Source organism: Echinops telfairi, unplaced genomic scaffold, assembly GCF_000313985.2.
Source record: "Echinops telfairi isolate 266 unplaced genomic scaffold, ASM31398v2 ScPeMD7_31;HRSCAF=116, whole genome shotgun sequence".
NCBI lineage: Eukaryota > Metazoa > Chordata > Mammalia > Afrosoricida > Tenrecidae > Echinops > Echinops telfairi.
The window spans coordinates 10,390,671-10,406,464 of NW_022103928.1; the positions used below are offsets into that span (position 1 = coordinate 10,390,671).

At 46.9% G+C, this 15,794-nt stretch overlaps 1 protein-coding gene across 2 annotated transcripts in view; it reads left to right on the top strand.

The window, feature by feature from the left end:
• The window catches only part of FRMD4B (FERM domain containing 4B), a 332,839-nt gene that overhangs the window by 149,772 nt on the left and 167,273 nt on the right, over window positions 1–15,794 (top strand). For both annotated transcript variants that reach the window (XM_045289894.1, XM_045289895.1), the window contains exons 3-4: window positions 5,293–5,358; window positions 8,499–8,593. In XM_045289894.1, the coding sequence (XP_045145829.1) occupies window positions 5,293–5,358; window positions 8,499–8,593 (161 nt within the window). The remainder of the gene's footprint in view (window positions 1–5,292; window positions 5,359–8,498; window positions 8,594–15,794) is intronic.

Below are 15,794 nucleotides of genomic sequence, written 5' to 3' on the forward strand. Positions count from 1 at the left end.
ATCAGTGTGGGATTCAATACTTTCAATCAGGTCACAGCCTGAATCTGATGGAAAGAGAGCTCCCCTATGGTGTAGCCTCTATCACCTTTTATCTTACAAGAGATAAAATGAGAGAGAAACTGGCAGAGAGGAAGAACCTCCTACTAGCCACAAAGAAGACCCAGAAGCTGAGGGCATCGTTGGGACCCCTGGTCCCTGTGTGGAGAACCTCCTAGACCAGGGGGAGATGGGTGGCAAGAACATTCCCTTAGAGCTGACACACACAGAGAAAGCCAAAGTTCTGGCTTGTGGAGCACATTTCTCTGCGTTAACATGTGCAGTACTTCTGTTGCAACACTGGAAATGAAGACACGCTCCGAGGGTTAGTCTTTCACGCTAAGCAATGTCAGATGGCATGCTAGTAGAGACATTGCTTATGAGGCTCAAGGCGATTGTTCAGAAACATCTCGAAGTGGGTGAAAGAATATGCTCTTGCGTTTAAGTCTAACAGATGTCGAGAGAACTCCTCCGTGAGTTACATAATTCCTCGGGACTTGGTGTCCTGGTGCTTAATAGGAGTTGCCTTCTTCATGGGCTTGTGTTGAGATGGAAACATTATTGGCTGACGGCTCTCCATGTGACCTGCTGCACAGTAGGCTCCACAGGTGTTAGTAGGGTCTCCACCCCACAAGAAAGAAAGAAAGAAAGAAAGAAAGAGAGAGAATTGCGGATGCGTTGGCTCCAGCGCCTGGAGAGCCTGTGCTTGCCAGAGCACAACGTGCTTCATGGGGTTTTCAGCAGCTGACTTGGGGCAAGTGGGTGGCAAGGTTTTTTGTTTGTTTGCTTGAATCTCTGAATACAGCTGGCTCTCCAGGCTGTAGGGTCACAGCCGGATACCATGTGGACACATGTGGACTTAAATCCGACTCTACTCACTCACGTGGCAGGGCTTCCAGGGACCTGGCAAGTAGTTAAAATGGGTGAACTGGAGACCACAAACTCCATGGAAGTATGCATTCTGTGACATCTCCAGTTTCCTAAGATTGTGGACTAAAATCACTTCTTTGCATTGTTTTGAGGAACAAAACACTTCCGCCGCTTTATGCCCTCCAGTTTAAAGAAGTGACAAGAGAAGACCTTGCTGTTGCTGGCTTGTTGCTGTGGCGGCCACTCAGACGCAAAGCCACCCTGAGGAACAGGGCAGAACTAACTGCCCCCCAGGAAACAGCCAGTCCGATCAAACCACCACCGTGTCAGTGAACAGCCAAGTGTTGGTTTCACCACGGCTTTATCACCAGGGCTTCTTTGTGTGTCTAAAACCCCAACCCACTGTCTCCAACATATCTGCCTCACAGAGGCTCCATGTTGGGCTTCCTAGACTATCAATCTTTACCGGGGCAAGTAGCCTCATCTTTCTCCCCAAGAGGCTGGTGAATTTGAACTTCCAGCCCTGTGCTTAGCAGCTCAGTGATTACCTGACAGCATCATCATAATTGCTTCTCTCGCTAGTGGCAATCAGACCAGCCCTCTGTCCTCCCCGCAGAGCCGTCCTGCCCTAGAAGAAGGGGCTTGTTGAATACTGAATGCCGTTTGTGTCAGGATGTGCATCCCACGGTAGCGTTTTTTTCCTTCCAGTACATCGGCACTGCCTTCCCCATCCCCCCGTACAGAGAGGTGCTTGTTCCACCGCCTCCGCAGATGCCAGCCTCTCTCTTGGCTTTTGTCTTGCTGTCACTGGAAGCATTCGAGACTGTGAGTGGACAGCTTTGCTTGGTGGTGACTTTATCTGGGGAGTCGATTCTTGGGAAGCCTTTACCTCGTTTAGGTCTCGAAACCTGTGATACCTTAGGAAGGTGTTTTCAGTTGCAAGAAGCAGAATTCAACCCATGCTAGCTTTTGAGGTGGGGGATGTACGGATTAAATACTGTGTGTCATGATGCTCAAGGAAAATAATTCACCCAGACCAGGGGATGGGACTAGAAGTGGACTAGGAAGCTATTAGAAGCCTGGCAGCAGCTCTCTCAAGCCAGCTCTTCCGGGCCACATGATGTCCCCTGCCTCCTTTTGGCTACTTGTCCGTCCTGTTCTCTCTGCCGATGGCTTTTCTTTTTCTCCCCACACGTGGCAGATGATGGCTGCTCCCCACCAACCAAGTCCCCGTTCTCTCTGACCCACCTCCTGACTACCTGCAGTGAGGTTCCAATGGGTCCATCTTGCATGCAGTGCCCGTGCCTGGCCCAGGTCCAAAACCAAGCCGTGCAAGCATGGCTGCCACTACTCCTATTCGTCATGAGTTAAATAAGACACACACAAGAATGCTGTCATTGCTGTGAGTTGTTATCAAGGTGCCTCCTGCTCAGGGCGACCTTGTACATCACAGATGGAAACATCGGTGGGTTCTGCACCATCCTCACTGGTTGGTTTGAGCTCTTTGTCGGCAACTGGTATATCAATCGATCTCATCAGTGGTTTCCCTGGTCGGTGCTGACCCTGTCTCTAAGGCCTGCAGTACAATTGTGTGTTGACAAAAAGGAAGGTTAACGAGTCCTAGGGAGGTGGAAAGGTTAAAAAATAGGTTTCTTTTTTTTAAATCAGAAAAGAAGGGTATTTGGATTGAGGGGAAACCACGTAGCTTGATTTAGTTCACGGCTTGTGACATGTACCATAATGGGGTCAGGCTTTGTGAGTTAATCTTTTGAACATGTATCCATGATACATTTCCATAGGGCACACACTTACAGCCTACTTGTATGGGTTGCTTTACAGAAAGAGTAAAATGATTTGAACTGACATGTTTATTTATTACCCTCTGGTTTATTTATCCCCTCCGATTGTGTAGGAGAGTTTTGTAAAAGATGAATTTTTGTACCTTGACCTACCTTTCCTGCTTGCCCAGATAGCTTTGAACGCATGATCTTAAATTCTTGGTATCTCCGTGTTCTCCCCGGTGTAGTGAAAATGGTGCTCAAGCATAGTGTTCTGTGGCATTTTGATGAGATGACATACACGAGGTGCCCAGCTTGGTACCTGGAACTAACCAAGATTGCTTCTGTTTCTCTTTGTCACCAAAGATGTGTGTCTGACCGTAGCGTTGCAGAGGGAATGATGGGGCTGTCTACACCCATAAAGACTTACAGTCTTGGAAACCCACAGGGGCAGGTCTACCGTGTTCTGCAGAGTTGCTGGGAGTTAGAATTGCCTCAGTTGCACGAGTCTGGGTTTTTTGGTTTGCAGAATTGAGGTGTCATCTGTAACCGTGGGATAAAGTGCAGTGTATCCGCCTACAGTGAGTGAGTCCTGTGAGCCACCGCTCCCTAGTACCTCGATATGCCCACACTGAGCTCACTTTCAACCCTCAGGGTGGGGTTCAGTCAGAAATGCACGTGCCGCTAGACTCCCGGCAAGATGGTGGGCGAGGCAGGCGCACCCCCCAGACACAGAGACCAAAGGAAACAGACACAGTGATTCCTGGAACCCTAAATTCAGAGGAAAGGATCAAGGAGCGACTTGAGTCGCAACCAGAGAGGAAGCTGAGCAACAGCAGCTATTTCGAACTCTTGCAAGCAGTGTTTGACAGTATTATCGTAAGAACCCAAGAAGCGATGTTCACAATGGTTTGAAAAGTGTACATGCTGAAACTAATATTTTTCACACTGAAAACAAGTAACGTATCTACACTGCAGCTCAGTTTCCTTGTCTTCTTACAAGGGGAGGTAATGCCCACCCCATCAGGGGCCTCTGCACCCAGAGACAATGTACATAAGGCACCGAGCACGTGTTGGTACTCAGTGATGTGAAAGACATGATGTTATATGCATTTGAGTTCCCAGTTCTTATGATTTTGTGCAACTGCTGAGAGTCAAAATGTAGCCCCTGCTTTTCACAGTGATCCGGTCATGATGCAGAACTGGATGTGCCAAGAGTCCACTGTGCCATTGCTTGTAAAGAAAACACTAGCACCAGCCTGTGTTCTTTAGCAGGTGATTTATCAAATTATTATATAGCCACGTGATGGCTGGGCATTGCGTAACCTTTAAAAAGAATGAGGCCAGTCTATATGCTCTGCCCTATATGTTGTGGTCTCTGTGCTTTGGAATTGATAAAAGCAGAGGGCACAAGAGGGAGTATAACACACCTTCACAGACTGACATCATTTCTGTAGAAAGAAAATAGCTGAAAGAAATCATATCCACTCGCACATTTTCATGTAAACACAGTCTAAGAATATGTGCCTGTTTGGGCAGAACAGCATGACCAGTCAAGGGGCTCTGCTGGCCAGTGGATACACTTGGCCGCTCAAACCTAACCAACCAACCGCTCCACAAGTGAACGCTGTGACGGACTGCCTCCGTAAAGAAGTTCTAGCCGTGGAAACTCTGTGGGGCACGTTGACTCTGTCCTCTGCCCGCACGCACATACCCACGGCTGTCCAGTGGGTTCCAACTCAGAGCGACCCTCTCGGACCGAGCAGAACCCTTCCAAAGGGTTCCCAACAAGACTGGGCTTGCTATGGGCTCAGACATCTGCCTCCTGTCTCCTGGGAAGCAGCGAGTGGGTTTGAACTGCCAACTTTGAGAGCACAGTGCTTACCCCACTGTGCCACCAGGGTGCCTTCCGTGCTCTCTTATCGCGTCGCATCAGATGACAAGTTGTCTTTACTAATATGCACACGCACCGAGAATTCCCCTCAAGCGGTCAAGGTGATGGTTTCTCTAAGTAAAATGGTTTGGGGCACGAGCTAATGAACATAGGCCTTTGTTACAAAGAATTTTATGAGGAATATTTCCTAGTATTGGAATTTTAATTGAGAAAAACTGAAATATAATTGAAAATGTATACACCAAAGTATGACCTGTTCTTAACTATAGTGCTGGCATATGAAAACGGGAGACAGTTTCAAAAATGGCACCTTTCAATTTGAGTATCATGTGATTTTCTTCTTATAGTTATGCATATGTAGTGTTTACTAAAAGGCACCATTAAATAAGGCATTTTTGTTTGAAGAATAAAATATTGACTTAAGGAAAAAGTAAGTCTAATTCCTTCTAAGATGGAGGCTTGCTGTTCATATTATAATCCAGTATATTGTATAATTTCACAGTATAATCCAGTATATTGAGTAGGATTTCCTTTTATTTTGTCCTTTGCTTTCTTTTGATCAAAGAGTTAATGCCAGGTAATAAATCTGTTTCTGTCCAAGCCCACTGATTAGCTCACATGAGCACATCTCATGTAAAGTAAACAATCAAACAAAGTCAGGGGTGTGTTCTCTAGTCCCTGTGCTGACCCTCCTCTTTTGTCCTGTCCCTGCAGATGACAGAAGGCAGGCACTGCCAGGTGCACCTCCTGGATGACAGGAGACTGGAGCTGCTGGTGCAGGTAGGTCTCACCCACCCAGGGACCGTTCTCTCTGTGGCCCTCATGTCCTGAGTTCCTGTCTGTGCCTCAGAGCCAAAGACTCAGGATGAATTGAGAGGGGACAGGCAGCTTCAAAGTCTTAGAAAACCTGGTCTTTGTATAAGAGTAATTATAAGCCAGTGGCCTAGACTCAAGAGCTCTGGTGGTGTAGTGGGCTGCTCACCTCAAGGTCAACAGTTCAAACACATCAGCTGCTCCAAAAGAGAAAGACGAAGCTGTCTGCTTCCCTTAAGATTTAGTCTCAGACATACAGAAGGGTCACGGGGAGGAGACCAGCCAGTCAGAGTGCAGGGTAGCAACGAAGAAAAATACAACTTTCCTCTAGTTCCTTAATGCTTCCTCTCCACCCACTATCATGATCCCAATTCTACCCTACAAATATGCTGGGCCAGAAGATGTACACTGGTACAGATGGGAACTGGAAGCACAAGGAATCCAGGGCAGGTGATCCCTTCAGGACCAGTGGTGTGAGTGGCGATACTGGGAGGGTAGAGGGAGGGTGGGTTGGAAAGAGGGAACCAATTACAAGGATATACATGTGACCTCCTCCCTGGGGGACGGACAACAGAAAAGTGGGTGAAGGGAGATGTCGGACAGGGCAAGATATGACAAAATCATAATTTCTAAATTATCAAGGGTTCACAAAGGAGGGGGGCAGTGGGGAGAGAGAGGAACAATGAGGAGCTGATGCCAGGGGCTTAGGTGGAGAGCAAATGTTTTGAGAATGATGAGGGCAATGAATGTACAAATGTGCTTTACACAATTGATGTATGTATGGATTGTGATAAGAGTTGTATGAGCCTCTAATAAAATGATCTAAATAAATAAATATTTTTTTTTTTTAAATTTAGTCTCAGAAACCCAAAGGATCAGGTCTACTCTGCTCTCTAGGGTCTCTGGGAATCAGAACCAACTAGATGGCAGTAGGTGTAGTGTTGGAGTATTAGCTTAGACTCAGAAACCCTGTGTTTCCATCTCAGCTTTGACTCTGGGCATGTGACTATACTTCTCTGACCCTCTCCTTTTTATTCTGGAAACTGTACTTCCCTGAAAATGTATCATGAAGTAAGAATATGCAATCTGCTGCTTTCCATCAATATTAGCCTGGTCTCGCTTCCCCGCTCGTGAACTAGGCATTGTAGTGAAGACTCCCGGCCGAGGCTCTCTCACAAGGAGTCGTGGTGGCACTGTGACTCTGAGTTCAGCTGCCAACCAAAAGGTTCGTGGTTCCAACACACCCATCATTGCATGGGGGAAAGATGGGGCAGTCTGCGTCCATCGAGATTCCAGCCTACGAAGCCCTATGAGATAGTTCTGCTGTGTCCTGTGGGGTCACTAGGAGTGACTCGACTTAGTGGCAGTGACTTTGCGGTTTTCTCCTTCCTCACAAGCAAACGGTTAGACCTTTAACTAATAGCCAAAAGGTGGGCGATGCAAACCCACCCAGAGGCACGTTAATAGAGAAGGCCTGGAGATCTGCTGCCAGGGGCCCAGCCTGGAACACCCTGTGGAGCAATTCCCCTCTGCACACCTGAGTGTGCTCTCAGTGGGCATTGCCTTGACCTTCCTCGTGGGATTAGGGTCAATGTCAAGCCAGACTCTATCCATGGGAATAACATTTCTTTGTGAAAAGACTTTAACTATTGATGACGCTCTCTTTTCGCTTACCTCTCAGGACCCAAGAGTCTTACAAGTTATGGCAATCCCTGTGGACAGACCACACCTAGTGTTAGCCTGGAACCCTTTGCCAAATCCTTGCCCTTCGGAGGCTCCCGCGACTGAGGCTTTTCAGAATGAAAATAGGACTGCCAGCACTGGCTTCTCACCAGTGGACTTTTGAAATCTGCTAGTCTCTCTCCTTTGTTTTATCATACACTCCTCTTTTTTTAGTAATTATACTGGGAGCTTTTCCAGATGTCATAACATTCCATAGTTCAGTCACATCGAGCAGTGTTGTACAATTGTTACCACAATCAGTTTCAAAACATTTTCTTTCTTCTTGAACTCCTTGACATCAGCTCCTCTGCGTCCCCTCCCTCCCCGCCCCGCCCCCCACTCCCGAGGAACATTCATTCATTTCTTTATTCTGCCATCTCATACACCATCCAATATATCCATCCACATATAGTTCCGTTGTTTACCCCCCTGGAGTGGGGTTATACAATCATCAATGCTATCATCTCCCCCTCCCGCGCCACACCACCTTGCCTGTCCTTTCTTCCTGTCTCCCCAACACTAAGCATCCGGGGCTCAACTCACCATGTGGTTGTTGCGTGGAGCCCTCTCTGACTCACGACAACCTTATGAATAACAGACCCAAACAGTAGCTGCTCCTGTGTCATCCTCACCATCTCCAGCAGGGTCACGTCTGCACTGTGGCCTTGATGCCCCTTCATCGCAGCTAGGGTCTCCCTCTCCCTGTCACCCAACCTGATGTGCCCCTCAGGTGATCCATCCTTCCTGCTGACGTGGCCAAAGCCAGCGAGTCAGGGGTTAACCATGTGCTAGAAGCCGTGCCCCAGGATGTCAATGTTTCTGAGGAGCTTCCAGATTACCACAGGCTAGGGGGAAGGTCTGTTGGTCACCTTCCAAAAATTACCCAGAACACCCTTATGACGTGTTTGCTCAAAGATGAAAAAGAATCCCTTTGGACTGCCCTCTGCATTCCCCAGGCCCTTCCCCAGGCCCTGTACGGCCAGAACCAGAACTCCAATCCGGCTGACTTCAAATCCAAGCTGCTTCCTGCCTCCTGCTTCCTTCCCCAAAGCACATAAGTGATGGCCTCCTTCTAATTAGACGCTGACTGCACACTGTGGATGGCAGACAGACAGCCTCAGCTCCAGAGAGGAATGAAAAGCTGAGCTGTGGAATGGGGCCGGCATGGCTCCACATCCCTCTCTGTAACAGCAGCGGCAGCGCCTGTCTTCTGCCACATCTCTTAGAGACCAGGCTACCAGAAATCTACCTGAGCAGGAAAAGGGGGAGGACAATTAAAAAACAACCAGTAAAAACTGCTGTCAACTATTCCGGGCAGAGGCAGGTGGTAACACTGAGAGAGTGACCCATCAGAATTGTTTCTAATAAGGGTTTTCTCTCAACAGCCCAAACTTTTGTCAAGAGAGTTGCTGGACCTAGTAGCTTCGCATTTCAACCTCAAAGAAAAGGAGTACTTTGGGATTACGTTCGTAGATGACACGTAAGTGTTCTAATGGTTTCCTTCTTTACCTGTTGTCGGCTGAAGCTATGATTCACAAAAAGAGGGCCAAGACTCCAAGGATAAGCCTGCTTAGTCAAAGGCTTTATAATGCCTGCTTTCCCCCTTGGGCCGTTCCAGAGGAAAGGGATATGAACACCTGAGAGAACTCAAACCATTGTCCTAAGTGTTGTGAATTTTTTGTACCGAGGCTGCTGTTCTTGGTGGAGGTCTATCTTCAGTTCTCCTTGAATCCAGCTCGGGTATTGGCAATTGCTAGTCGCTCATGGCTTGAAGCAGAACTGGAATTGTGGTGTCAGGTGCAATAGCGTTCAAAAGATCAATGTGTGACCCATCTACATCTAAGAAAGATGTGTATGGTTCAGCATGGAGTGAACTGTTTCAACTCTCACCCTGGTGGTGCTGTGGGATGGGCATTGAGCTTGCTACTGAAATGCCAGCCATTCAAACCCACCCACTGCTCCATGGGAGAAAGAGAAGGCTGCCTGCTTCTGTGAAGATTGACAGTGTAGGAAAAACACTGTAGGGTCAGTCACAATGAGCCAGAATCAATTTGGTGGTAGTGCGTTTTGGTTTTTTGTACTAACTTTATGTTGCTTCATTAGCTTATAATTTTTGTCTTATGTTTTTCACATGTTGAATGTTGTATGCTATTTGTCAAAATGCTAGTCCTTTCTGAATGAACCAGGGCATATAACAATAAGTTTACTAGAATTTGAAACCCTATTCAGCAAATATGTTAGGACCAGTTTGTAAGTATTGAGTTTGTTTATTTTTTTTTTGTATGTGTGTTATAATAGTTCAATATGCCTATATTATACATAGCTTGATGGATCATCCTAGGGAATGTGCCCCTCTCTGGGAATAATATCCAAGGAGCCCCTTAAATATTCAAGTTCAAGAAAATGTGTTCCCGACACAAGCTAGGGTGGCCACGACATTCTTCCCGCCCCTGTCCCAACTTACATGCTTTGTTTCGTCTGTTTCAGTCCTCAGTTTAACCAAGTCAGGAATCACAAAGGGAGTTTAGTGTGTGTTTAACACCTGTTGGCTTCTCACTGTTTCTGGCCTGGGCCAGCCATCCACCAGGCACAGGACTTGGCCTGAACAAAAGTTAGGGAGCAAGGAGAAACCAAAAAGACAGCAAGGTGTGGGGACATGTAGAAAACCTTCACCACTGAGATTCTGGAATCAGCACGTTTCCTGAATAAACTTCAACAACACGGAAAACGGGCCCTCCGCACCAGCCCCCTGGCTCTCAGTCACAGAATGGGCTGCTCACTGGACCCTACTGGAGAGACACTGTGGGGTCAAACAGGAAATGCAGCATTCAGTGACAACAGTGAGAGCAAAACAAACCCAAAGTGTTGTCCTTGACTTGACTCTGGCGCCCGGCCACCCGTGCGTTACAAGCAGACTTGTGCTCCCAGGGCTTGTTTGGCTGTGACCTCTACTAAAGCCAATGCCAGACCTGTCTTCACCCCACCTGTGGAACAGTCAGCCTTCCGCTTAGTAGTTGGTAATAACAACCCTTTGGGGTTACCTAGGGACCCTTTGGGCAGCATATTCTAGCTCAGGAGCCGGCAAACTTTTGAGACAGAAGAGCCAATCCTGTCCCTCGCAGCAATTTAAAAAATATTTGAGAGCCATAGATTATTTTAAGGAACACATGAAATCACCATTATCTGAATAATATCCTTAACTTTTTTTCATTTTACTTAAGAATCACATGTACGTACTGCATCATGTATGACTCCCAAGCCATGGTTTGCCAACCCTGCTCTAGCTGAAAGACAGAACTAATGCATGTGAATGACCGATGACACCCACATTACATCTGAATGCGAATGAAATAAAGCAAACGACCCAAGACATAAGCCCTAACCGCCTAGAGAGCGCGTCCACGTGACTTGGGGAAAGTCAGATAGCAAAGGGTGAAGAGCGTGGGCAATTGAGTAGCCTATTCAGCGTGTTGTGGAGGGCCAGTAACCGGGTGGTGGTGTTCTGGGTCCTGGGGACTCAGCTGTGAGCCGCTCGGAGGAGGCCTCTATTCTGTGGCTCATACCGCAGTGGTAGGGATTGTCCATGTCCATTTCTGCAGAGCATTAATGCCGACCCATAACAGCCCCACAAAACAGAGCAGAACTGCCCCCATCGGGTTTCTGAGGCTGCAGTCTTTATAGAACCAGACTGGCACATCCTTCCCTCACCCCCCAGAGCAACTAGTACATTTGAACTCACCCCTTTTTCATTTAGTAGCCAAGCACTTTAACCACTTTACCACCAAGTCTTGCATACCAAGAAGGCAAATAGATAAAAGTAAAATTGCCAGAAATCCTAAGTGCTTTGAGGAGCATAGGATACAATACCGTGCTGTAAAAACAAAAACCAATTGGAGGGACAGTTACAGACAAGCTAGGCGAGGAAGAAAGACTTCTAAGAGTCGTGCGAAGACCTGGATGCAAACCAGAGTCCTGCAAAGTCTGCAGGAGGCATTCTGAACAAAAGGCAGTGCAGCGCTTGTGAGATGGAGCTGAACCTGGATTTTTTACGGTTAGTGCGGCTAGACTGTCAGGCGGACACGGCACAAGATACGTTTCGAGAGGAAGGTCGGGGCCAAACAACACAGGCTCTTGTGTTGTGTGTGGTTGTATGGGGAGTTCAGCTCTGTATCATCCCTTACACTTCCATGTTTCCATCTCTATTGGGGACATAATACTAGTGTCTGTGCCACATGTTCTATAGTGCTGTGGTGAGGTGGCATCGGGTCAGTGTAGACGCAGCGACCAACAGACGGAAGCGCTGCCTGGTCCTGAGTAATCCTCACCATTTTTATCATGTTTGCACCCATTTTTACAGCCCTGTTGATAGTCGACCGCTCTTGCTGCCCCTCTACCAAGCATGATGCCTTTTTCAGGCACTGGTCTCCGCTGGGAACATGATCAAAGGATGGGAGGCGAAGACACCATCCTTGCTTCTAAGGAGCATTCGGCCTGTACTTCCTTCAAGGCACATTTGTTTGTGCTTCTGGCAGTTCATGATGCTGTCCGTGTTCTTCACCCACATTATCATTTGAATCCGTCAATTTTTCCTTACGCATGATCCATCTTTTCCTTGCATACCCACCACCACCACCACCCAAAAAAGTAAAAAGCTCTGCTGGGCGGAGCTTTCACCTTTTCCCACTAGATGAGCATCTAGCGACTCACTCTGTTTGTAGTGCACCCAGTGGTGTCACCTAGGAAGGTTCTCTCTGGTCACAGTGAATTTTCTCATAAAAGCAGTTTCGAACCTCATTTTTTGTGATGGCCCATTCAAGAGAACAGTGTGTGGCTGTGAAATTTTGTTTCCTGCTCAGGAAGAATGCTGCAGAAACTGTTGTGATGTTGAACACAGCCTACAAGGACAGCGATATGGGAAAAACTCAAGTGCACATGAAGTTTTCTCGTTTCAAAAAAGGTGAAATGTCGATTGATGACAAACCTCATTCCGGACGTCTGTCAACTTCCTCAATGGATAAAAATGTTGACAAAATTTGTGCACTTGTGCTTGAAGATCGATGATGGACCATTGAAGTTATCTGGACTATCTTGGAGCTTGGTTCAGTGAATTTTAATGGAAGATTTGCGAATGAGAAGCATCACTATGAAATTTGTGCTCAGGTTCTGACTGACCAGGAAAAAGAACGTCAAGTGGAAAAAAATGCCATGCTTTGAAAGAACAGCTCCAAGGTAACCCAGACTTGTTTTTAAAGGTCAAGACACAGTGCTATTCTTACTACCCCGAAAGCAAACACCAATCAAGCCAGTGGAAGATGCCATCATTACCTCGCCCCCAAAAAGCTCTTCACGTGAAATCAAAGAGCAAGATGCTCAGTTGTTTTTGTTTTGTTTTTAATGTGAGGGGAATAGTGCATTTGGAGTTCATTCCACCAGGTCACACATTAATCAAGCTTTCTATTTGGAGGTTCTGAAATGATTGTTGAACAGTGCCAGATGAGGGACTGGGTTTGCCACCACAAAAATGCACCTGCTCACACAGCCATCTCAGTGCGCCGGTTTTTGACAAACAGCAGCATGCTTCTCTTGCCCCACGCATATGACTCACCTGACCTCACTCCGTGCAACTTCTTTTTGTTTCCAAGAATGAAGAGGGACATGAAAGGACAGGGACTTGATGAACTAGAAGAGGTGAAGAAAAAAACGAGGGAGGTGCTGTCAGCTGTCCAAACAGAAACGTTTCCAAGAATGGAATCACAGATTTGACAAATGTATTAAGTGTTATGGAGAGTACTTTGAAGGTGATAAGGTTGTTTTGTTAAAAAAAATAATACATAGCTTGGGAGGGGGGGTGTTTCCGGGGGTTTATTTGGGGGGGGGGTGCAGGGTACCCCTTCATGTGAGGTGGTTGAAAATAGTCTGGTTTGGGTGTTTTCATTGGAATGTTTGCACACCTTCGTCCTCCAAGTGCATCTTTTCTCCTTACAGTACAAAGAGGCCTTGTGCCACAGAACTGCGCCATGCAGTGTATCACTTGATTTCTTGACTTCTGCTTCTGTGAGGCTTGATTGTGGGTCCAAGTAACACAAATCTTTGACAGCTTTGGTCTTTTATCTATTACTTATTGGTCCACTTATTGGGATTTTTATTTACTCAGCATTGAGATGTAATCCACACTGATTGCGGTGGTCATTGATCTTCATCAGAATGTGCTTCAAGTCCTCCTTGATTCTTGATTTCAACTAACAAAGTTGTATCATCTGCACATCAGAGGTAGCTAGTGAACCGTCCTGTAATCCTGCTGCCATGTCCTTCTCCTTGGCTTCCGACTTCTCAGATTCTTTTCTCAGCATACAGACTGAATAAGAATGATGAAATGATACAACCCTGGTGCACATCTTTCTTGGCATGTTTGTACGATGTATTGTTAACTTGGATGAGTTATTCAAAGCCCATAGCACAGACGCACGATAAAAGGCAGTCATCCGCATATGTTTAGAGGCCATGTTTCAGAATGCAAACAAGGCTAAAGAAGGACTCCAGAAGGCAGAGTGGCATCACCTGGAAGAATGATTAAAATCGTACGTGGCAGGTCAGGTGGACTTTGGATAGTATTCCAGACAAGAGCTACCTTGTGGATAATAAACATGGAACATTTGCCCAGTGGGGAGGGGACAGACGGGCCCCATAACACAGTAAGATGCCCAAGGGACAATATCACAGGTGAACCCTGGGATTCATATAGCTGGGACAAGCATCCCTGCACCACCAAAGGATGTTATATGTAAAATAATAACATGGTTTATGAGTGATATATCAGACTTTCCCCAGGCTGCACAGGGAAAGAGGGGGCCTGGGCACCAAGAACATCCTGGAACACGTGAGGCAGAGGTGAGCAAACACCAGACGGTGTCTAGACCAGTTTTTCATGGCAAGCCCTCCTCTTCAGGAACAAAAGGAGTGATGTGAATGACATTCTCTTGGGCCATGCTCCACGATCGGCCTCGGGCGGCTTGCTAACCCTATCTGGGAGAAGAATACCTCCCACCAGGCCCTCCTCCAGCTGCCCCATCTTCGTTTCCCCAGCAACCTGACTCCAATCTGTCTTTGACAGCAAATAACAGCAACGGCGGCATCTGACCAAGGGCCAGTTTGAGAAGGTGTCTGTGTTTATTTTCAGGAGAAGTATGTGCTGGGTTTGGGGAGCAGAAGAAAGTCGCCGTGTCCGCTTCTCTGGGGAAGAGGCCTGGAAAACTGTTTCTGTCTAAGGGTGTCTTCTTGGAATGTCTTGGTCCCAAGCCTAGTTCTTAGGCTTTGCCTGGTAAATATTTTTAGAAAGTATATTCTTTCAGCACTTCCACCCCACAAAAAACTACGGAGCCAGACCCCTCCCAGGATGCTGTCTGGGTAGCTTTTGCCAGCCTAGATGCCACATCAGCCCTTTGTCACCGTGAGCCTCTCTAAATAGAGTCAGGCAGAGCTGAAGAGACCTGTTGTCAATGACACACCAGCTACTGTTTAACCCTCGTCAACAGACCAAGTAGAGAAGTAGAAAACTAGGTTGTGGTTCTGTAATGGAAATAATGACGACGACCAACAGAAAAATAAAGTCATTCTCCTGTTAGTGGGTAGGGGATCAACGACCTGAGATACCAGCAGTGGATTTCTGATTGGGCTGCTCACTGCAAGGTCAGCAGTTCAAACCCACCAGCAGCTCCATAGGAGAAGGGGAAGATTTACAGTCTCAGAAACCCATAGGGGTAGTTCTACTCTGCCCTAAAGAGTCACCGTGATTCTGAGCCCACTCCATGGCAGTGAGTGTGTTTGTCTTCAGTACTTGTGGGGGACACGGAATGGTTGTGCATTGACTCCTAATCATAAGGTCAGCAGTTCAAAACCACCAGGTGCTTTTGAAAGTAGAAAGACAGGGCTTTCTACTCCACTAAAGAGTTGCTCACAGGGGCAGGCAGTTCCTTTCTGTCGGCTCAGTTTGTATCCGATCCCCTGGATGGAGTGAGCTTGGTCTGGGAGTTTGAGATCCAGGTGCATCGTAGGTCTTTCACCCGTAGAGGGCGCGTGCGGCCCTCCTGAGCGGCAGGTCCCTTCCCCTCTCCGTTAGGATTTCCCGCCCGTGTTTTGGAAGGCTTTGCTGAATACGCCTTATGTGTGAAGAAATAGCAAGTATGTTTTACCCCACATTTGTGACTTCTGACCACCATCCGTACTGATGGCCCTGATTGTTCTTTCATTGACATACTTCTAGCCACAAGGCAAACTTGCTTTTGGTTGGCCTGCATCACCTGATGGGCTAAATCAGTGGTTCTCAACCTTCCTCATGCCGCCACCCTTTAAGACAGCCCCTCGTGTTGTGATGACTCCCAACCATAATATTATTTTCATTGTTATTTCTTAATTTTCTACTGTTATGAATCGTCATATAAATAATATGCAGGATGTATTTTCAGTGTTACAGATTGAATATAATTAAAGCAATAATGATTCATCACAAAAACAATATGTAATTCTATATTGTGAAAATATTTCTAATTACAAATAAATGAAATATTGTCGTGAAGCATGGTGTAACAGACATGTGGTAACAGTCTTCACGCAGGGTACTGGTATGTGGGCGTGTCTGCTTGGGGGCAGACCCGCCTGGAGACGGATAAAGGCGCCATGTCTTG